The 22,255-nt window shown below is 50.3% G+C and overlaps 1 protein-coding gene, 1 non-coding gene and 1 pseudogene across 2 annotated transcripts; 2 read left to right on the forward strand and 1 right to left on the reverse strand.

Annotated features, from left to right (window-relative positions):
- Window positions 1-1,227: 1,227 nt before the first annotated feature.
- LOC105726868 (interleukin-17 receptor E-like) lies at window positions 1,228-14,871 on the forward strand. Its single transcript, XM_064384540.1, is given in 15 exon segments — window positions 1,228-1,310; window positions 1,638-1,653; window positions 2,265-2,384; window positions 4,732-4,891; window positions 4,984-5,123; window positions 6,847-6,915; window positions 7,824-7,890; window positions 9,446-9,621; window positions 9,714-9,761; window positions 9,842-9,887; window positions 10,031-10,185; window positions 12,715-12,783; window positions 13,332-13,383; window positions 13,462-13,560; window positions 14,013-14,871. Coding segments are annotated over 14 exon segments (1,767 nt in total). The 5' UTR covers window positions 1,228-1,310; window position 1,638; the 3' UTR covers window positions 14,564-14,871.
- A 131-nt stretch (window positions 14,872-15,002) lies between these two features.
- LOC105726866 (interleukin-17 receptor C-like) lies at window positions 15,003-21,905 on the forward strand (annotated as a pseudogene).
- Window positions 17,864-17,966, reverse strand: LOC135278133 (U6 spliceosomal RNA). The gene has a single exon (XR_010345691.1). It is a non-coding gene; the product is annotated as a U6 spliceosomal RNA (small nuclear RNA).
- Window positions 21,906-22,255: the final 350 nt, after the last annotated feature.

The following is a 22,255-nucleotide window of genomic DNA, read 5'->3' on the forward strand; positions in this document are numbered from 1 at the left end:
AATGTATTGTGACATTTATTCAATTACACAGCACATACTTCATGATATCCACTGCTAGGCTTGGAGAAACATAAAGAATAAGAGTTTTTATCCTTTCATGAACTCAAAAGTTAGAGGATATTTTTAGGATAATATGTAGGATGCAGCCTTCAGACAATGAACCTAAAGACTGGCATAGAATTGGACAAAAGCAGGCTGGGGTTAGGCTACTGAAAGGTGATCTAGATTGAGTTACAGGGGGACAATAACAATATCAAGATTCCTTGACCTGGTAGATGTGCCCCAAACTTTTTTTCCAGTGTGTGTGTTACCAAGGTGAGGGCTGAAGCAGTTCAAATGCTCCATGAGGGGGAGGAAGCTGTGGGATGATGGGAAGGGTTCCCACAAAGATGGAGCCTTGTCAGCCTTTCTCCAGCACCGGAAACCGCAGGAAACCAGGTCAGTGCATGGGGTCCGCTCCCTCTGCTCCAGGGCTCAGCTATGAGTTCTGGGGCTTCCTGATCAGGCTGTAGTGACTAGTAGGTCCTTGAAGCTAGAGGCCCCTTTGGCATGGAGCCCTTAGCCGAGAAGAGCTGGACCTGGCTCATGGGTACAGAGAGCTCAGTTATAGTCCTGAGAGTTAACCAGGTGGGAAGCCAAGATATATATGGGGTTCACGTGCATTCTAGAGTGCTTTTTTTCTCCCCTCTCTAAATGGTGCCTCAGTCACCTCTGTATCTCTAGCACCCAGAGATCTGTTAATTCTCTAAGTAAAGGGGTTAAGCTCATGTCCATGGGAGACACAAGTTCAGTAGTGTGCTGATGGGTGGGTCAAATCTGCAGTGTGTTTCAGGAGTAGGAGGGGCTAAGAAATGGGTGAGCCCCCCAACTTGATGCTAGCTCCTTTCCTGTTACTTCTCAGCCACAGCAGGAGCCCCTTGTCTTTCAGGTGGGGGCAGTAGGGTTTTGCGGGGCACAAGCCTCCTTCGGTCCTTCCACTTGGAGGGGAAGGAATGTGGCCTGGCTGGGTGGTTAGGATGAAGGAGGAGCTTTCGGGCAGGGTGGGGTCAGGGCAGGGCCAGGGCAGGCTCAGGCAAGGGCTCCTGCTGGTTCTGTGTTCTTTGCTGCTGCACAGCAAGGCCCTGCCACCCACCTTCAGGCCATGCAGCCATGTTCCAGGAGCCTTAACTGCATAGAAGCCCATGGGGAGCTCCAGACCAGCAGCCCTGCTCCTGCCTCTCCTGATACTCATTGACCTCTCTGACTCTGCTGGGATTGGCTGTCCCCACCTGCCCCACTGGAACACCTGGGGTCCTCTGGCCTCCCACATGGTAAGGTGCTGCTGCCAGGTACGGACACCTGCCTGGCACAGCCATAAAGCTCTCTGCTCCCCTGCCTGCCCTGTGCTACCTCCCCAGTCCCTGTGCTCTGGTGACAGCTTCGATGTATCCTCTACATAGTCTCAAAGGGGTAGCCAAGGTCCTTTGTGCTGAAGGCCTGGACAGGGTGGAGCTGGGAAGAAAAGAGCCAGAGGGTATGGGCTATTAGCTATGGGGTTCAGAATTTGCTGATTTGAGGCAAAGAACCCAGGAATGCTCCTTTTGGGAGTCCCTCCTAATAATAGCTCTTTCCTTTCTTTGCTGGGCCCTTTACCTCAGGATGACAGTTTCACTGGTGAGTCGCATTTCCTACCCCATTGCTCCTCCCCATGCCCACTGTTTTTCCAGATGCCCAGCAAGCCCTCCATTCTAATTTTTGGTTCCCAACCTGGGAAGTAGCACAATATCAAGAAAAAGGTTTAGAATCATGACAAGCCTGGATTCACATTGCTGTTCTGCCAGACTCCCATGTGGCCTCAGACTGTGCACCTGCCCCCTCCAACTGACTCTGAGTTTCTGAGGGGTAGTAGCATGGTAGAAATGATTGTACACTAAAATGTAGTGTTGCTTCTGATCTGTAGGGAGGATTAGATGGGAGACATGGGTAAATCTCCAAGCACTCTGTAAATGTTGCTTCCTCCCCTTAACTCACTTCTATCAGTAATACAACAATAATCCTGTTTTATGGTATGTTCTACTTCACAAGACATTTTCCCATGCACTATTTTGATTTTTATAACAGACCTGCTTTATGAATGAGGAATTTGACCCTTAGACAGGTCCTGTAACCCCCAAAGTCACACTTCCAGGATGTAAGTAACAGAGCTTGGCCTCAAATCCAGCTTGTCTGAGGTAGGAGGAACCTTCTTAGACTCTGTCATTTACTTTCCCTTCCATCTTTCCCAGGAAGTTCTGCCCATATCCCTTGCTGCACCTGGTGGGCCTGCTTCTCCACAAAGCGCTGGTGTGCACGAGTCTGGCACTGTTCCTGCTGTTTGTGCCAGCATATACTGTCGGGTCACTCAGGTATGAGAAACAGCCTCTTGGACCATTCTCAGTGAAGAGATGAATTGGGGACATTCTGAGGGGCCACTTAGGCTGAGGCAAGTGGGACTTACTAGAACAGATATTTTTCTTGTTTTAACCTCAAAAGGGACTTGGATCATCCTAAAATAGCGTGCTATGACAGATATTCACAAGTGCAGTCATACAATTTTGTGAAGGTATTAATTTTTTTCAGCTGAGATTCTTGGAATTAAAAGCTATGAATTTACTGTTATTACCTTCTATTTGTAAAGCAGGATCTTCTTTCTTATTCAACACTACATTTTAATTGCTCAGCTCAGTGCCTGGTACATACTAAATGCCCTTGCATTCTTAAAAATTGGCAGTTTCTGGGCCAGGCACAGTGGCTCATGCCTGTAATCCCAGCACTTTGGGAGGCTAATTCTGGGAGGCTAGTGAAACCCCATCTCTACTAAAGTAAATACAAAAAAATTATCAGGGCGTGATGGCAGGCACCTATAATCCCAGCTGCTTGGGAGGCTGAGGCAGGAGAATCACTTGAACCCTGGAGGCAGAGGTTGCAGTGAGCCAAAATTATCCCATTGCACTCCAGCCTGGGCAACAAGAGCGAAACTCTGTCTCAAAAAAAAAAAAAAAAAATTGGCAGTTTCTGGGCTGGGTGTGGTGGTTCACGGCTGTAAACCCAACACCCTGGGAGGCCAAGGTGGGTAGATCGCTTGAGTTCAGGAGTTTGAGACGAGTCTGGCCAACATGGCAAAACTCTATCTCTACAAAAAAATACAAAAATAAGCTGGATGTGGCGGTGCACACCTATAGTCCCAGCTACTTGGGAGGCTGAGGTGGGAGGATCACCTGAACCCAGGAGGCAGAGGTTGCAGTAAGCCAAGATAGTGCCACTACACTCCAGCCTGGATGACAGAGTGAGACCCTGTGTCCAAAAAAAAAAAAAAAAAAATTGCAGTTTCTGATTTTTCTCATTGTTTGCTGTTAAGAAATAATGCTATAGGGCTGGGCACTGTGGCTCATGCCTGGTAATCCCAGCACTTTGAGAGGCCAAGGTGGGCAGATCACCTGAGGTCAGGAGTAGGAGTTTGAGACCAGCCTGGCTAACATGGTGAAACCCTATCTCTACTAAAAATACAAAAATTAGCCAGGCATGGTGGCATATGCCTATAATCCCAGGTACTTGGGAGGCTGAGGCAGGGGAATTCCTTGAACCTGGGAGGTGGAGGTTGAAATGAGCTGAGATCACACCATTGCACTGCAGCCTGGGCAACAGAGTGAGACTCTGTTTAAAAAAAACAAAAAAAGAAACAATGCTACAGGCCAGGCGTGGTGGCTCACACCTGTAATCCCAATGATTTGGGAGGCCAAGGCAGGGAGATTACTTGAGTCCAGGAGTTCAAAACCAGCCTGGGCAACATAGTGACACCCTATCTCTATGAAAAAAATGCTTTTTAAAAATTAGCCATGCATGTTGATACTTGCCTGTACTCCCAGCTGCTTAGGGAGGCCAAGATGGGAGGATCACTTGAGCCCAGGAGTTTGAAAACACCCTGGACAACATAGTTAGACCCTGTCTCAACAACAACAACAAGAAATTTAACTAGCTGGGTGTGGTGGCACATGCCTGTAGTCCCAGCTACTTAGGAGGCTGAGGTGAGAGGATTGCTTAAGCCCAAGAGTTCAAGACTGCAGTGAGCAATGATTGTGCCACTGCACTCCAGCCTGTGTGACAGAACAAAACCCTGTCTCCAAAAAACAAAAAAAAAAGAAAGAAAGAAAAAAATGCTAAAATGAATATCTTTGTATATATCGTTTTTTCTATACTTAAGAAATTAATCCTTTCTTGATTGCATCATAATTTTCAAGACTAAAGAACTTGACACCCTTACCCTCCTTGATTTAAAATGACTTACTATCTAACACTGGGCCACATCTCCAGGTAGGGGAGGGGTAATGGGGGCTAAATAGTAAATATGTCTCCCTGCCCCCAACACAGGTCTTCAGTGGGGCTTCTTCGGCCTCCTGGTGCAGAAATCCAAAAAGTCTTCCACATTCAAGTTCTGTAGGAAACATAAGATCCCAGCACCTGCTCAGGTGCTCTCCCTGTCAGTTCCAGCCCTACCCAATGCCCCACAGACCTTTGCTTTCTGGCTTCTCATTTGGTTCTCCAGCCATGTGAGAGAGTATGGAGATAAAGTATTCTGTCTATTACACAGCTAGGGAAACGGAGGCCAAGAAGAGTTTGAGCAACTTGCCTGTGGTAACTTGGGTTCCAGAGATAGAAACAGAAGCCAGGTTTCCCGATTCCTGGCCTGAGACCAACCTTGTTCTCTGCCTTTAGAGGAAGCTGCTGCATAGTCATTGCCTGTTTGAGAAGAGCCATCACATTTCCATCCCCTCTCCAGATATCTCCTACAAGGGATATCGCTCTAAAAGGACCCAACCTTCGGATCCAGAGGCATGGAAAAGTCTTCCTAGATTGGACTCACAAAGGCACAGAGGTGGGGACAGGGTGGAACAGGAGATGGGTTCAGCTGAGTGGTACCGATGCTAAGGTCAAGAGATAAGGCCACTGAGTCCTTCCTCTCCCCAGGGCCTGAGTTCTCCTTTGATTTGCTGCATGAGGCCCGGGCTATTCGGGTGACTATACCTTCAGGCCCTGAGGTCAGTGTGCGTCTTTGTCACCAGTGGGCACTGCATTGTGAAGAGCTGAGCAGTCCCTATGATGTCCAGGTATGGCATGACATCCCCCTATAAAAAGCCCGATCACACAGTGCTAGCAAGAGAGGCCACCCATTGTACAAATGGGGAAACTGAGGCCCAGAAAGGGAAGGTAAACTGTTCAAGACCTCCTTACAAGCTGAAGGCTCTATCATTAAGACTTCTTTGGACCTGGCATGGTGACTTACACCTGTGGTCCCAGCACTTTGGGAGGCCAAGGCAGGAGGATTGCTTGAAGCCAGGAGTATAAGACTAGCTTGACAACATAGTGAAATCCTGCTGCTACATTGAAAAAAAAAAATTTAAAGAAAGAATTCCTTGAACTAGACAGAAAAGCAGAGGGCCTTGTCACCTGTAAGAAAAGGAAAGGGAGGCAGAGACCTGGAGCAGCCATGAATGACCATAAATGAGCAGAGAAATTAGTATGGTATTTACCCCCAGTGAGAGGATCCTCAGTGTGACTCAGACATTAAGAAGGCTTTTCTTGGGCCGGGTGTGGTGGCTCACGCCTGTAATCCCAGCACTTTGGGAGGCCGAGGAGGGTGGATCACGAGGTCAAGAAATCGAGACCATCCTGGTCAACATGGTGAAACCCCGTCTCTACTAAAAATACAAAAAATTAGCTGGGCATGGTGGCGCGTGCCTGTAATCCCAGCTACTCAGGAGGCTGAGGCAGGAGAATTGCCTGAACCCAGGAGGCAGAGGTTGCGGTGAGCTGAGATTGCGCCATTGCATTAACAAGAGCAAAACTCCGTCTCAAAAAAAAAAAAAAAAAAGAAGAAGCCTTTTCTTGAGCTTCAAGTTAGTGACAAGTAAGAAAAAGGAATTGTAATTAAAAATTTAAGGCCAGGCACGGTGTCTCATGCCTGTAATCCCAGCACTTTGGGAGGCTAAGGCGGGTAGATCACAAGGTCAAGAGATTGAGACCATCCTGGCCAACATAGTGAAACCCTACCTCTACTAAAAATACAAAAATTAGCTGGGCATGGTGGTACACACCTACAGTCCCAGCTACTTGGGAGGCTGAGGCAGGAGAATCATTTGAACCCACAACACAGAGGTTGCAGTGAACCAGGATGGCGCTACTGCACTCCAGCCTGATGACAGAGCAAGACTCCATCTAAAAAAAAAAAAATGTTTTTTTGAAAAGCCTTTTTAGTTCCCCTAAGAGGTTGTTCCCCCAGAGAACATAACAAAATGGTCACATCTGTCTTGGTACCCTTCCATCTCCTTCCCTTTGCTCCTGTCTCTCAGAGAATGAGATGTCCCCCATTCTCCCAAACTGGGCCCTAACATCCCACCTCAACTTCCCTTTGTCATGAATGCCATTGTATACAGTTGGCACCATTTGCAAGGACTGCTGCTGTACCCCTGAGCCCTCAGCTCGCTACATTTTTATATCAGTGAGGATACTTCATAAGGTCACTGTGATGCTTGCATGGAGTTAATTGATTTAATGCTTCTAGCACCCACCACACTCCTTGGCATATAGTAGGGCTTCAATAAAGGAATGTGTTCCCAGTCTCCTTCCCCCCAGCTCCACCTAGAGCACCTAGAGCTAATGGTTAGATTACTAAGCAGAGAATCTTTGAGAGGAGATTTCTTAGTACAAGTGTCTCATATAAGAGGGAAAACATGGTGTGTTTTGACCGAGATCCCAGCTCCCTCCTACCCTATCTATGTGTTATGCTCTTTCTAAGGCATCTTTTGTCTGCCTTTGGTGCTTCATCCACAGAAAATCATGTCTGGGGGCCACACTGTAGAATTGTCTTATGAATTCCTTCTGCCCTGTCTGTGCATAGAGGTGAGCAAAGGAAAAGGTGTGGGCTGTCCATGGCTCTGCTCCTAGGCCCCCAAGGTAGTACAGTTGGTCAAGCATATCTCTAGTAAGTCAGGTTTTAAAAGGACTGGGTGTTACTGGCATGCTTAGGAAGACTGGCGCCAGCTTGGCTGTGAGCCACACACTGGGTCAGAGGTGGAAGGATCCTGCTGAACACTGGACCTTCTTAGGGTGATTCCAACCTCAGCCCCATCCAAACCCAGCTTTCCCTGGCCCAGACATAGCCTCAGCCCACGGAGCCAGAATAGACAGCTGTCATCGCTGTGTGTTCTGAGGAGCCAAGGAAGGAGTGTGTGCATGGCCACTGCAAGGTTCTATATGCCCCCAAAAGTCTTGTCCCCTCTAAGCCTCTGTGGCAGTCCTCCTTCTCTCTTTACAAGTCTAAGGAACATAGCAGAAAGTTTTCTTTGGACTAGATAGAAAAGGCAAGGGAGATGGTCACCTGGGAGACCTAAGGGAGGGTGCTGGCAGAGACCTAGAGCCATGAGCAATTGCCAGGGTGGACAGCAGGTGGGCATTTGGGTATTCCAGAGTCAGGAGCCAACACAGAGCACTGGGTACCTCGGGGATGGCTGAGAGTGGAGGTCAGAGAAGGCCAAAGCTGAGAAATGTGACTTCAGGATTTCCCTCTTTCTGGGGATAGTTCTCTTTAGGAGGAAGAGGAGTCAGCCCTTCACTTGCTGATCTCTCCCCTATGTTCTGGAGTTCCTCCCCACCCTTGTCCCCACCCCACATTGCCCACCCTGTTCAGTGCCTAGCCTGCTCAAGCAGCTTGTTTCACAATAAGGTAAAGCTGGAATGAGTTTTAGGTCTGAGCAAGATTGGAAAAGCCTTTCCTCTGACCCTTCCCACCTGCTCCCCTGTTCCCCCAGGCATCCTACCTGCAAGAGGACACTGTGAGGCGCAAAAGATGTCCCTTCCAGAGATGGCCAGAAGTCTGTGAGTGTGGCTAACATGCACCCTTGTGCATGTACATACCCTCTGTCTCTGTCTCCTACACATACACATAAACACCCTTCACACCTGTGTTGGTGGAAGCCCCCAGAAGGTACGCAGGTACTTACCCTGGAGTCAGTGGGGGAAAAGGGCTGCCAAGTCTACCAGTCAGCTTGCCAATAGATCAGAGAGTGCTGAGCGCTGCAGCACTGTAAGAAGTTTAGAAATATGAGGCCTAGGAGATTCTGGTGTCCTAAGAGGATGGGCCAGAAGACCTGGTTCCCATCCCAGTTCTCTCAGTTGTTCTCTGAGCCTGACTTTCCTCATCTAAAATCTCAATACCTGCTCTGCCTTCAAAGTGTTTGTGAAGCTTGAGTTAAATATTACATGTGAAAGTGGCCATTCATGTCTGAAGTGCTGTATTCAAGTTGTTTTTCTCAAGGAGAGGCAGGACATTCAGACACAAGTGATCGCACAAAGCAGCTTACAGAATTTACAGGGCAGGGTTATAAATAAGGATTAGGCTGTAGGGCAATAACTCAGGAAAGGGAGAAGCCTAAAAAGGGCCATTGTAAGCAGAGAAGGCCTCTTAGGGGAAGTAAGTGGCACCTGAGCTGGGGTCAGAAAAAGAGCAGGATTTGGAAACAGAGAGATAGGAGGGGAAGGCATTCCTGGTTCTGAGAGGACCCTAAGCAGATTTCAAGTTTGGGGAGAAGCAAGGAGCTGGCCAGAATGTAGGCCTGGGAAGGAGAGGAGAGAGACAGCTGGATAGCAAGATAATGAGGCCGGACGCAGTGGCTCACACCTGTAATCCCAGCACTTTGGGAGGCTGAGGCGGGCAGATCATCTTAGGTCAGGAGTTCAAGACCACCCTGGCCAACGTGGTGAAACCCCATCTCTACTAAAAATAGAAAAAAATAGCTGGGTGTGATAGTACATGCCTGTAGTCCCAGCTACTTGGGGGGCCGAGACAGGAGAATTGCTTGAGCTCAGGAGGCGGAGGTTGCAGTGAGCTGAGATCAGGCCACTGCACTCCAGCCTGGGCAACAGAGTGAGAATCTGTCTCAAAAACAAAACAAAACAAAAACAGAAAGATAATGAAAGGGAGCTGGGCATGGTGGCTCACACCTGTAATCCCAGCACTTTGGGAGGCTGAGGCAGGTGGGACATGAGTTCAGGAGTTCGAGACCAGCCTGGCCAACATGGTGAAACCCTGTCTCTACTAAAATTAGAAAATTTAGCTGGGCTTGGTGGAACATGCCTGTAATCTCAGATACCGAGGCATAAGAATTGCTTGAACCTGGGAGGCAGAGGTTGCTATGAGCCTAGATCGGACCACTGCACCCCAGCCTGGGTGGCAGAGTGAGATTCTGCCTCAAAAAAATAAAAGAAAAAGAAAGATAATGAAAGGGATGCTCATTGCTTGAATACCTGTTCAGGCCAGGAATAGTGCTGGTTACTTTTGCAAACATCATCTCCTGCTGACCCCAGGATGTGGGTGGCAAGGTGGGGCTAAAGCAGGGCTGACCCTCACCCACTGACCGTGACACTTTCCCAGATGGCTCAGACTTCTGGAAGTCAGTGCATTTCACTGACTACAGCCAGCACACTCAGATGGTCATGGCCCTGACACTCCGCTGCCCACTGAAGCTGGAAGCTGCCCTCTGCCAGAGGTACGACTGGCACACCCTTTGCAAAGACCTCCCGAATGCCACAGCTCAAGAGTCAGAGGGGGTGAGGATACCCCCTGCCCCCTGCAGGACTAGGGTGGGCAGGGCTGGGGCCCAGGGATTTTCTCCCTGACAAATTCACCTCTCCTCCCACAGTGGTATGTTTTGGAGAAGGTGGACCTGCACCCCCAGCTCTGCTTCAAGGTACAACCATGACTGAGAAAAGATGTGGGGGTACTGGGTACTGCCTGGACTTGCTAAGCTGTGCTTCCTGTATTTCTCAGTTCTCTTTTGGAAACAGCAACCATGTTGAATGCCCCCACCAGACTGGTGAACCTACAAGGGACCTCTGCCGGGAGCTCCTGCCCCATTTCATCCTCACCCAACTGTGACCAAGCTAAACCCTAGTCCAGTCCTGAATTCATCACCTGAAGCCCAGCTCCTATCAACCTTCCCCACCCCGCCCCAAACAGGGTCTCTCACATCCTGGAATGTGAGCATGGATACCCAAGCCCAGCAGCTGATCCTTCACTTCTCTTCAAGAACGCATGCCACCTTCAGTGCTGCCTGGAGCCATGAAGACTTGGGGTAGGAGACTTTGGTGCCCTCCGTGTACACTGTCAGCCAGGTATGGCCTCACCCTTACTAGGTCCTATTGTTCAGAGCACAGCTCCCAATTTCCTTGTCACCTCATTGAGATAGACCCTGGAAAGGTAGAAACAAAAAAATCCCTGACTCCTACCATCTGGTTACTTTATTTACATGATCAGCCTTCGTTCAGCTGACTTGCTGACAGTTAGTGGGGTTCTCAAGGGAACAGTTTCTAATCCTTTCAGTTTCTGAATTTACAGGAATAACAGAGGCAAGGGACTGGCCCTCCCACATTCAGGTGTTCTCTAACCCAGGGGTCCCCAATCCCTGAGTCGCAGACCAGTACCCATCTGTGGCTTGTGAGAAACTGGGCTACACAGCAGGAGGTGAGTGGAGGGTGAGCCGGCATTACTGCCTGAGCTCCGCCTCCTGTCAGATCAGTGGCTGCATTAGATTCTCATAGGAGCACAAACCCTACTGTGAACTGCACATGCAAAGGATCTAGGTGCGAGCTACTTAAGAGAATCTAATGTCTGATGATCTGAGGTGGTTTCATCCTGAAACCATCTCCCGCCACCCTTGATCCCAACCCCTTCAACCTGTATAAAAATTTTCTTCCATGAAACCAATCCCTGGTGCCAAAAATGTCAGGGACCACTGCTCTAGCCTACCCGAACAACATTTTATATTGATGCCTTCCCTCGAACCCAGCTGTCCACTACCACTGCTCTCCTGCCTCCACGAGGCACCTGTGCAGATGTTCTCCATCCCAGGAGGCAGAGCCCAAGCAGCTGACGGGCTCTTTGCACAATCCTGTAAACTACTGACAGATTTCACCTGTTTTGTGGACTAGGCGCAGTTTATCAGACTATCTGTTCCATGTGTCTAATATAAAAACCACAGTCAAATACACTCTTAATACCACAGCACCAAGCTGACCAAGCATGACTAGCTCTTCCCAGTTCTTAAATGCTCACTTGCAACTTATTCGTTTGTTTTACATTGTATGAGCGCTCCCAAGCAGTCAGGTGATAGCAACACAATATGTAAGACTAAGTCATGCTTAAGATGGCCAGGTGCAGTGTCTCACTCCTGTAGTCCCAGCTGAGGCGGGAGAACTGTGTGAGGCCAGGAGTTCGAGGCTGCACTGAGCTATGATCAGCCCCCTGTACTCCAGCCTGGATGACAGCATGAGACTCTGACTCTAGAAAAAAAAAAAAAAAGTTTTTAATTAAAATTCTATCCAATTCAGGATGCATTGTGCCCACCCTGTAGCAGGCTCTGGGAGATACAAGTATATAGCAGTTAAGGAGCTCACAGATTAATAATAGCTGTTACCAATAAATGAATATACATTGTGTTTATTTAAAAAGACATCCATGTGCCTATACCCATCTGATGCTCTCAATAACCCAGTAAAATAAAGATTACTATCCCCCATATGAAAATGAGGAAAGTACTCCAGGTGCAGTGGTTCACACCTGTAATTCCAGCATTTTGGGAGGCTGAGGTAGGCAGATCACCTGAGGTCAGGAGTTTGAGACCAGCCTGGCCAACATGACATAACCCCATTCTACTAAAAAATACAAAAATTAGCATGGTGGTGTGGTAGCATGCACCAGTAATTGCAGCTATTCAGGAGGCTGAGGCAGGAGAATAGCTTGAACAGGGAAGATGGAAGTTGCAGTGAGCTGAGATTGCGGCACTGCACTCCAGCCTGAGCTACTGAGCGAAACTCTGTCTCAAAAATAAATAAATAAAAATGAGGAAAGTGAAGCTTAAGAAAGAAAGGTAACCTGTCTCCTTGCAAAGACCACCTAGCTAGGGACTACAAAGGCAATAGTTAAGCCTGAACCCAGGTCTCCTGACCCCCAAAACTTATTTTGAGACAGAATTTCACTCTTATTGCCCAGGCTGGAGTACAATGGTGCAATCTTGACTCACTGCAACCTCTGCCTCCCAGGCTCAAGTGATTCTCCTGCCTCAGCCTCCCAAGTAGCTGGGATTACAGGCATACGCCATCACTCCCGGCTAATTTTGTATTTTTAGTAGACAGGATTTCTCCATGCTGGTCAGGCTGGTCTCGAACTCCCGACCTCAGGTGATCTGCCTGCCTCAGCCTCCCAAAGTGCTGGGATTACAGGCATGAGCCACTGTGCCCAGCAAAACTTACATTCTTTTCAATGATACCTTGTGATACCTCTTCAGCTGTGCAGGAGAGTAAAGTGAGGCAGCAGATAAATTAGCCTCCCTGGTTTGTGAGCCACTAGAGGACAGAGACAATGTCTGTACCCGCCTTTTTTTCTCAGGGCTTGGCACAGAGGACACACTCAGAGTCTGTCTGTTGACAAGTGCTTGACTGCAGCAGAAGCTGAGCTCTGGGAAAGATCAGTGAAAGCCAGAGTAGCTGGGGAAGCCTTTTTGTCAGAGGTGGCACTTGGCCTAAGCATTGTAGGATGGTGGGGTTGGGGTGTGGTGGGGAGGAACAGCAGGGGCAAAGACTTAAGGCCAGACAGGGCCAGATCCGCCTCCCTGAGGACAGCCTTTCTGCTCTTTGTTTCTACAGGCCCAGGGCTCAAGCCCGGTGACACTAGACCTCATCATTCCCTTCCTGAGGCCAGGGCGCTGTGTCCTGGTAAGAAAACCTACCCTCACTCTACATACAGAGCCCTGGCTTCTACTCCCCTGGTGGCACCCACCCATGGAAAATCCATTCTGCAAAAATGTTTGGTTTGGCCACCACAGTGTTTTAAATCGAAATTGCTTACCACTATTTATCCTGACTATTACTAATATTACCACTATTATGCATATATGAACAAAGCTGGATTTCTGGCTTCTGTTGAAAAATCCGAAAACCTGGTGCTGTGTGTCCACATTCTGGCACGGTGACAATGCCTGGAGCTCAGTGCCATCTGATTGTTTCAGTCAGGGCCTGTGCTCTCCAGGTCCTCACAGCAGCCTTGGTCAACTTTGAGTTTACTTTTTGAGTTTGGCCCCTGTCACACTTGAGTTTGCCACCCTTGACCTGTTCTCTGCCAGGCCAGGAGCTGGAACAGACAAACCCACCCCAGAAGAATTCCCTAGCCAGTGCAACTTCCCTCTCCCCCAGCTCCATGCTTCACTTAGCTCCTCTGGGAGAAGATGCCTGACTCACAGGGGTGTGGGGTTCTGTACCCTTAGGTGTGGCTATCAGATGTCCAGTTTGCCTGGAAGCACCTCTTGTGTCCGGATGGTAAGTTCTTGGGGAGAGGGAGATAAGAGGGAGGTTGGGCACTGAGGAACTGGGTGGGCCTCACCCTACTTGACTCAGTCTCTAACAGACACCTGGGGCTCTTGATCCTGGCACTGCTGGCCCTCCTCGCCCTACTGGGTGTTGTTCTGGCCTTCACCTGCCGGCGCCCACAGTCAGGTAAGCTCACCGAAGTCAGACCTGCCCAGCTCCGGGGCTAGCTGTTCCCTCACCCTCCCCTGTCTGAGCTTTCCGCACTGCACCCAGTCTCTGTTACCCAGGCAGGGAGCCTCTGGTACCCAAGTGGGCAGGAATGGTTAAGGTAGGGCAAAGGGCCCCTTGAGCTGATTGTCACTGTATGGAGTCTGTGGACAAAAGGCTAGTGGGGCAGAAATCCAGCCTGGGCTGTACTTATCCAGCCTAGAGCCCTGGCCCTCTCTTTGGAAGGGGCGTCTTTATCTAATTAGCCCAGGAGCACTTACAGTCTAGGGCTGCTTTGTGTACCAACCCCCAGAACAAATAAGGGGTGAAGGCGAGAGGCGAGCACCCTACGGTATCCTGAGAGACTGGGGAGGAGAGGGCTGAGCTGTCCCTCAGCTCGCACCCCTTCATCTGTTCCTCCCCGCCACCAGGCCGGGGCCCAGTACGGCCAGTGCTGCTTCTGCACGCGGCGGACTCTGAGGCTCAGCGGCGCCTGGTGGGAGCGCTGGCTGAACTGCTGCAGGCAGCGCTGGGCGGCGGGCGCGACGTGATCGTGGACCTGTGGGAGGGGAGGCACGTCGCGCGCGTGGGCTCGCTGCCGTGGCTCTGGGCGGCACGGGAGCGCGTGGCGCGGGAGCAGGGCATGGTGCTGCTGCTGTGGAGCAGCGCCGGCCTCTGCCCCACCAGCCTCTGCCCCGTCAGCGACCCCAACCCCTCCACCGCGCCCTTGCTCACCCTGCTCCACGCTGCCCCTCGCCCGCTGCTGCTGCTCGCTTACTTCAGTTGCTTCTGCGCCAAAGGTGACATCCCCCAGCCGCTGCCCTCTCTGCCGCGCTACCGCCTGCTGCGGGCGCTGGACGCGCAGTCTTACATGGAAGCCACCGGCTGGGGACTCCTTGGGGTGCGGCAGTGCTGGCGGAGCCGCCTAGAGCTCTGCAGCCGGCTCGAGCGAGAGGTCGCCCAACTCGCAGACCTAGGTTGAGCAGAGTTCCACCACAGTCCCGGGTGTCTGCAGCCACAACGTAACGGGAACCCCCTGAATGAGCCTTCAACCCTGGAATACTTGGGGTGCCCCAGGGACGACTGGCCTTAAAGTCTTATTCCCTGCCTCGCAGGCCGGAAGTCCCAGCCCAGTCCCCGCGAGTGTCCCTCTTCCTCCTCATACTTTCCCTTGACAGAACGCTCCCTAATCCCTGTTCTGATAGGGGAGGGCGGGCTTCCCACTTCCTTTCCAGAACTCCAGAAAGGGCAGTGTGCTTGTGCTCCAGTCCAGGCTGGAGAGGTTGGACCTGGGGTAGGGGAGGCAGGAGCCATGTCAGTTCTGAAGGGGGTGGGGGGCGGGCACAGGTGAGAGAAAACCTCCTTGGGGGCCAGGGAGTCCCTTTCCCACACTGAGGCTCTGCCTAGAGGGAGAGGACTCCGGACCTAGGAAAAGGGGCTTTTGGCTCTGGGTGGTCAACACAATGGGGACTGGTGATGGGGTAGGTGGGTGCTGGCGGGGGGACTAAGATCGACTAAGATCCGAAAAGATGAATAAAGACAAACAAACATGACAAACTGGAAAACAATGTGCCTCTCTGTTGGGGCTGGGATTCACAGGAGCCTGCCTGGGGGTATGTGTCATTGTGTGGGTGCAAATCCTCAGTATTCACACTGCATGGCATCTATCACATTCTTACAAGCAATGCCTTCAAAAACAAAGGAGGATGGGGCAATCTCCTTGATCCCTCCAGTGATTCTTCCAAAAGGAGAGAGGAAAACAGAGGCTTTGCCAGGTGGTATGTCCATTGTCACACAACCAGCCCACAGCAACAGCACAGATGGGACCCCTGTCTGCCAGGCTCTGGGTCCTGGGTTCCTTCTAGCCCCCATACCACGTTTGAGCCTAGGCCAGGCAGTGGTGAAAAGCCCACTTTCTGGTGCCCTTTTGGCTGTGCTTTTACAGCTCCTGTCCCACAAAGGGTCACTGAGGCCAAGGAGTGTGTGAGGGGACCGAGGGTGCCTAGTAAGGGGAGACCTAGTGGGCCCAGGACCCCAGAGCTGTGTCCTCCTTAGGGCTTCTGGGGTGAGTAAGAGCTCCCTTACTCAGCCATGATGCATTCGCTGCCTTCTTCAGGGGCCCCTCCCAGCCAGGTGTCAGCAGAGTGGGAGGAGAGCCAAAAAAGGAGGTGCGGGCACCACCCTAGTCCAAGGCTGCTGGCTCCCAAGCCTGGTATTGGTGGGAGGGACAGAGGGGCGGGAACAGCCAGTTGCCTGCCGGGAGCCAAAACGAAAGCACTCCAGGCTGGAAGTAGGACAAGAGTCTAGACTCCCAGGAGAGAGAGTGCACAAACTCTCCAGCTCGGCCCTCACTGCCTCCTCTGGAGGCTGGGGAAGGATTCCAGCCCCTGCCACACACACGGGCTGACTGGGGTCAGGGTTCAGGTGTCTGCCCCCCTTAGGGGTGCAGCACAGGACCTCAGGCCTGTGTGCCGCCTGGAACCTGGAAGATGCCTGTACCCTGGTTTTTGCTGTCCTTGGCACTGGGCCGAAGCCCCATGGTCCTTCCTCTGGAGAGGCTTGTGGGGCCTCAGGACGCTACTCACAGCTCACCGGTGAGTCTGGACCCCTGGGGACATGGGGGAAGGCCCAGAGTTCAGTTTTTGGCTCAGCAAAGCCCTAGCCTGGCTCCTGTCACTGCTGCCACTGCCAGAACTGCCCTGTCTGGTCTGTCTGGTGCTGATGGGAGAAGAGAAGAATGGGGAAGGGGCAAGAGCTGGGTCTGTCTTCTTCTGGGAGGGTCTGGGAAAACAGAGTTCCAGAAAAAGGTAAGTGGAGGTCTCAGGCAGAGAACAGTGCCTGGATGTGGGGGCACAAACTCTGACTCTCCTTTCCCTCCTTCCCAGGGCCTCTCCTGCCACCTCTGGGGTGAGTACCCCTACTTTTAAAAAGAATTTCCAAGGCTGACTGAAGGGAGCAGAGCTGTCTCAGGCCCATGGCAATAGCCCAGGAGAGCTCTCCTGGGTGTCAGGTGCCACCAAGTTCTAGGCTCGCAACAGCTTCAGCTGAGGTGTCCCAGGCCCACCTCAGCCCAGGAGAGCCAAGTTCCTTAGCTCTCTGGGTATGTTAGGTGCCACCAAATTCTGGGCTCAGAACAGCTTCAGCTCCCATCCACCCTTCCACATACAGACGATGACATACTCTGCCTGCCTGGGGACATCATGCCTGCTCTGGGCCCCGTGCTGGTGGTGCCTACGCACCTGCAGACAGAGCTGGTGCTGAGGTGTCGCAAGGAGACTGACTGTGACCTCTTTGTGCGTGTGGCTGTCCACTTGGCTGTGCATGGTGAGCAGGTCATCCTGTGACAGTGTGTGTGCACATGTGAGCATGTCCGGGGTGGGCATGAGGGCCAGGGGATCTCTCAGGCAGTGCTGGGCATCCTCAGTGTTCTCCTGGAGGACACCGGGAGAAGGACCCCCAGGCCAATGTGGTCTCCCCAGCCCCTGCTTCCCAGCACTGGGCTTTCCAGAAGGAAACCAGTCCAGAGCAGGGGGCCTCACCTGGGGCTTTGCTCTTGTGTCCTTCTAGGGCACTGGGAAGAGCCTGAAGATGAGAAAAAGTTTGGAGAAGCAGCTGACCCAGGGCTTGAGAAGCCTAGGAATGGTGAGAACTTGGCTGGCCCAACTGCCCCGTGCCAAGGCCTGGCCTGCCGCTCCTAGGCCTGACCGATCCCTGCTCTGTTGCCCACAGTCTCTCTCCAAGCCCAAGTCGTGCTCTCCTTCCAGGCCTACCCTACTGCCCGCTGCGTCCTGCTGGAGGTGCAAGTGCCTGCTGCCCTTGTGCAGTTTGGTCAGTCTGTGGTATGCAAAATAATAATAACCACCTTCTAAACCTAAAATCTATAAAACACTTTCACATGCATTATCTCTTTGAGGATTACAAAAGAATTAAATTTATTGAACCCCCCTCAGTACCAGGCGTTACAGCCAGTATTTTACAGGTATCAACTTATTTAATTCTCAAAACAGCCATGTGAGGTAGGACTATTCTTTTGATTCTGATCAGTGCTGTGGGCAAGCCCCTTCAGCCTGATATGCCTCAATTTTTATGTCTGTAAAATGGGGATAAGAATAGTCCTACTTCATATGCTTGACTGTGAGAAAACACCAAGCAGTTTTCCAGGGTACTGCTACTATTTCACCCTCTCTCCAGCAGTGGATGGGAGTTCCAGTTGCTTCCCATCTTTACCAACACTCAGTGATGGAATTTTATTTTATTTTTAAATTAAATATATTTGAATTATATATATATGGGACCCTTCATGAATTTGCATGTCATCCTCAGGCAGGGGCTTTGCTAATCTTTTCTGTATTGTTCCAATTGTAGTATATGTGGTGCCAAAACAAGCATAGGTGTTATAATTGTAATAATTTTAGTGCATATGTGCTGGTTTATCATTGTGGCTTTAATTTGTACCTCCCAATGACTGATGAAGTTGAGCACTTTTTTCACATGCTTATTGGCTGTTAGTGTAACTTCCTTGTGAAAAATCTCTTAAATTTTTGGGGGGGGGCACATTAAAAAAACAGTCCCACCTTACATGGGTGTTGTGAGAATTAAATAAGTTGAGGCCTGTAAAACACCCACTGTAATGCCTGGCACTGAAGGGTTTCAATAAATGTAATTACTTTGTAATCCTCAAAACTACCTGATGAACTAGGCATTATTATGATCCTCATTGCCCAGATAGAGAAAGTGAGGTTTGGAGAGAGGAGGTCTGTGGGCTGGATGCACTTCTCTGTACTCTTGGACCAAAAGAAGAGTCCTGCCATACATACCATGGTGTGCATACCATGGTGTAAGTACCATGATGCAGGGTGTTGGGGCTTCTCCCTGCCTCAGGAGGCCACATGTGCTTGGAAGATCTATTTCCAACGGGGTCAAATCACTCAAACCCTTTGGCTTCCCCTCCAACCTCCAGCTCCCAGCTGATATCTTTTTATCTAGAGAATTGTAGACTGGGAGAACATCTGCTTGGCCCATGTCACAAGCAGTTGTGAGGACAACTGACGCACTGGGTCGAGTGTGAGAACCACTTCTGTGGGGAGGGGTGTCCCACGCTACATTGGGGTGTCTCATCTCCTTGACTTTGGCCAGGTGATTAGCACAGCAGGGTTGGGGCAGGGATTTAAATGGCTAGGACCTTTTCCCACCCTGGCGACCCTCTTACTGAGGACATATGCTTTAGAATTGAGGCCCCTTGAAGGAAAGGTGAATGGTAGATTCCAGCCTATACAGTATAAATATGGTCACTGGTTGGGAGAGAAGGGCAGTGAGCAGAGTGGTCCCCGCAGATGATCCCACAGCCCTTGGCCTGGATTCTGAGCCCTGCACCGCCAGCCTTCCCTACCGTCTCCTCACAGGGCTCTATAGTATATGACTGCTTCGAGGCTGCCCTAGGGAGTGAGGTGCAAACCTGGTCCTATACTCAGCCCAGGTATGAGAAGAAACTCAACCTCACACAGCAGCTGCCTGGTAAGTGGACCCAAAATCCTTGCCCCCTAGCCTCTGTCCCCTCTGGCCACTCCCCTCCTACTTTCACCCTCTTCTAGCTCCATCCACACTTAGGCAGGGGTCTGAACTCATATCCTTCCCAGAGTCAGTCCCTCGGGCTTTCTCTCCCTGGGTGATGTGGCTTTCCAGCCCCTAGGGAAGGTGTTCTGAGCATCAGATAGATGTAGGTGGTATCTAGGGGATGGGGAGCCCTTCCTAATTCCCCTCTGGGAGCCAGATTGCCCTTCATCTTTCCTTGGCCCCCAGCCCCACCGGAGGCTCTTCTGTGATCTCTCCCCAGACTGCAGGGGGCTCGAAGTCTGGAACAGCATCCGGAGCTGCTGGGATAGGGGATAGGGCAAGTGGGCTGGGAGGAGGGAGGGGCAGGGTCTGGAGTGTGAGAGAACCTTGGAGTCCATTTCAGATATGGGCTGCCACAACTCAGAAGCTCACAGAACACAATCATTCATTCATTCATAACACATTAATTGCAGTAGCTGCTACTCTGTGCTAAGCACTGGAAATAGATGAATCTTGGGTCAGGCTCAGTGATCCCAACACTTTGGGAGGCTGAGGTGGGAGGATCGTCGAGCTCAAAAGTTCAAGACCAGCCTGGGCAACATGGCAAAACCCCATCTCCACCAAAAATACAAAAATTAATTGGTTAGTGGTAGTGTGCATCTGTGGTCCCAGCTACTTGGGAGGCTGAGGCAGGAGAATTGCTTGAGCCTGGGAGATAGAGGCTGCAATGAGCTGAGATTGCAACACTGCACTCCAGCCTGGGTGACAGAGCAAAACTCTATCACAAAAAAAAACAAAAACAAACAAAAAACTTGAAATAAAAGCTAAGAAAGTCAAGGGTCTGACTTTTTTCCCATGTGCTATTTGGATTTTGTTTGGGTTTTGTATTTTCTTTTTTATTGTGTATAACATAACATACATACATAAAAGTATGTAAAGTGTACTAATTTTCATGTCCAGTTCAATTCATTTTTATATATGTATATACTTGCATAACTAGCACCCAGATGAATATATAAATACTGTGATGTTTTCTAAACTATTAAATTTTTTCCACTTCATTTTCTTTTTGGCTTCTTAAAATTAAACTTAGTCTGCCTTTTTGGCAACTCATTAGAGACTACTCAACACCAGAGTTTTGAAAATACAGATATATATCATGCATTTCATTTCTTCCTTCATTCAGTAGACATTGATTCATTTATTCAACAGATATTTATTGTGTAATTTCTGTGTACCAGGCAAATCCCTGGACACTGGAAATATTAAGAAATCAATAAATCAAGATAACAAAAATCCCACCCTCATGGAGCTGGGTGTCAGGGTGAGGGTGGGGGTGAGGAAGGACTCAACAAACACATGGAGATGTGAATAATGCAGTAAGTTAGACAGTGATTAGAGATAAGGAGAAAGTTTGCGGAAGCGGGAAAGGTAGGTTGGGAGTTGCAGAAGTCAGGGATGGCCTCACTCTGGTGAGCAGAGACCTTAAAGAGGTGAGGGAGGAGCCATGTATCTTAGGGAAGAGGATTCCATGCAGAGAGAATAGCCAGCACAAAGGGCCTAGGGTGGAAGTGTGTCAGGGGTATTTAAGAAATAGTAAGGAGGTCCTTAATAACTCTGTAGCAGAGTTGAGGACACAAGTGCGTGGTGAGTCACGCCTGCAATCCCAGCACTTTGGGAGACTGAGGTAGGAGGATCGTTTGAGGTCAGGAGTTTGAGACCAGCCTGGCCAACATGGCAAAACCCCATCTCCACTAAAAATACAAAAGTTAGCTGGGCACACCTGTAATCCCAGCTATTCGGGTGGCTGAGGCAAGAGAATTGCTTGAACCCAGGAGGTGGAGGTTGCAGTGAGCTGAGATCACGTCATTGCACTACAGCCTGGGCAACAGAGCCAGACACCCTCTCAAAAAAAAAAAAAAAAAAAAAAAAAAAGGACACAAGTGGCAACAGGTGAGGTCAGAGAGGTCACAGTTCTGACCAGAGGAAAAGGACTTGCTTTAAAGAGGTTACAAGACCTTTCTGGCTGCAGAGGGAGAAGCAGGGAGAAGAGCTGTCCTCAGACCACATACTGGGGCCTGCTCTGGCTTGGCTCTGGGCAGCTACTAGGGGCAAAGTCTGGTTTGAGATGAGGACACAGGCTCTGCCCTCCAAGAGCCTTCCAGTCTAAAGAGTTTGAAGGAAACTCCAAAGGATCGGTCAGATATGCAGAAGAGGTGAGGAAGTCTAAGCTGCACTGTATTTGCCTCTTCCACCAGCCCTGCCCTGGCTCAACGTGTCTGCAGATGGTGACAATGCACGCCTGGTCCTGAATGTCTCCGAGGAGCAGCACTTCAGCCTCTTCCTATACTGGAAGCAGGTCCAGGGTCCCCCAAAACCCTTATGACAAAAAGCCTGGTGAGGCCTCCCCCTTCCCAAGTCTATTCCCACTATAGGCTGATGCCCATGCAAAGGACACAGTGCCTTATCAAAGAGAACCCTTGAAGAGGACTCATACCAAGCAAGGGAACACTGTTGGGGGAACTTCTGCCTTCCCGGTTTCCTTGACCTTGGCCTCCTCCTCTTCCTCCTTATCTTCTCCAACCTCCTTCCTTTTGCTTGTTCCACAGACTGGACCACAGATCATTACCTTGAACCACACAGACTTGGTTCCCTGCCTCTGTATTCAGGTAGGAGCAGAGTCCAGCTGGGTGATAGAAGAGGAATGGGAAGATGATGATGGGGGTGACCCCTGCCTTCCCGGTCTCACCATTCTTCAAACCCTTCACTGAGGTAGAGACTGTGGCTCCCTGGGGTGGCTGGTCTTCCCTTGACCCTTGCTGTCCTATGCCTTCTGTCTGTTATATTCCCAGAATCCTCTCCCTGATCTTCCACAGAACTCCTATTTAAACTTCAGGCCCCATTCAAATGTCATCTTCTCCTTTAAGCTTTTCCCTACTCCTCCAGTTCTGTCTTTGTGTTCCCCTGTGGGGCAGAGCATGTGCTATAAACAGAACAGATCCTCCCACCTTGGCCTCCCAAGTGCTGGGATTACAGACGTGAGCTACCATGCCCAGCCCTGTTTTCATTTTTTAATGTTTTGTGGAGATGGGCCACCATACCCAGCTCAATCACTTCCTTT

This window comes from Aotus nancymaae, unplaced genomic scaffold, assembly GCF_030222135.1.
Source record: "Aotus nancymaae isolate 86718 unplaced genomic scaffold, 86718_ANA_hifiasm-v0.15.2.pri h1tg000036l, whole genome shotgun sequence".
Classification (NCBI taxonomy): Eukaryota; Metazoa; Chordata; class Mammalia; order Primates; family Aotidae; genus Aotus; species Aotus nancymaae.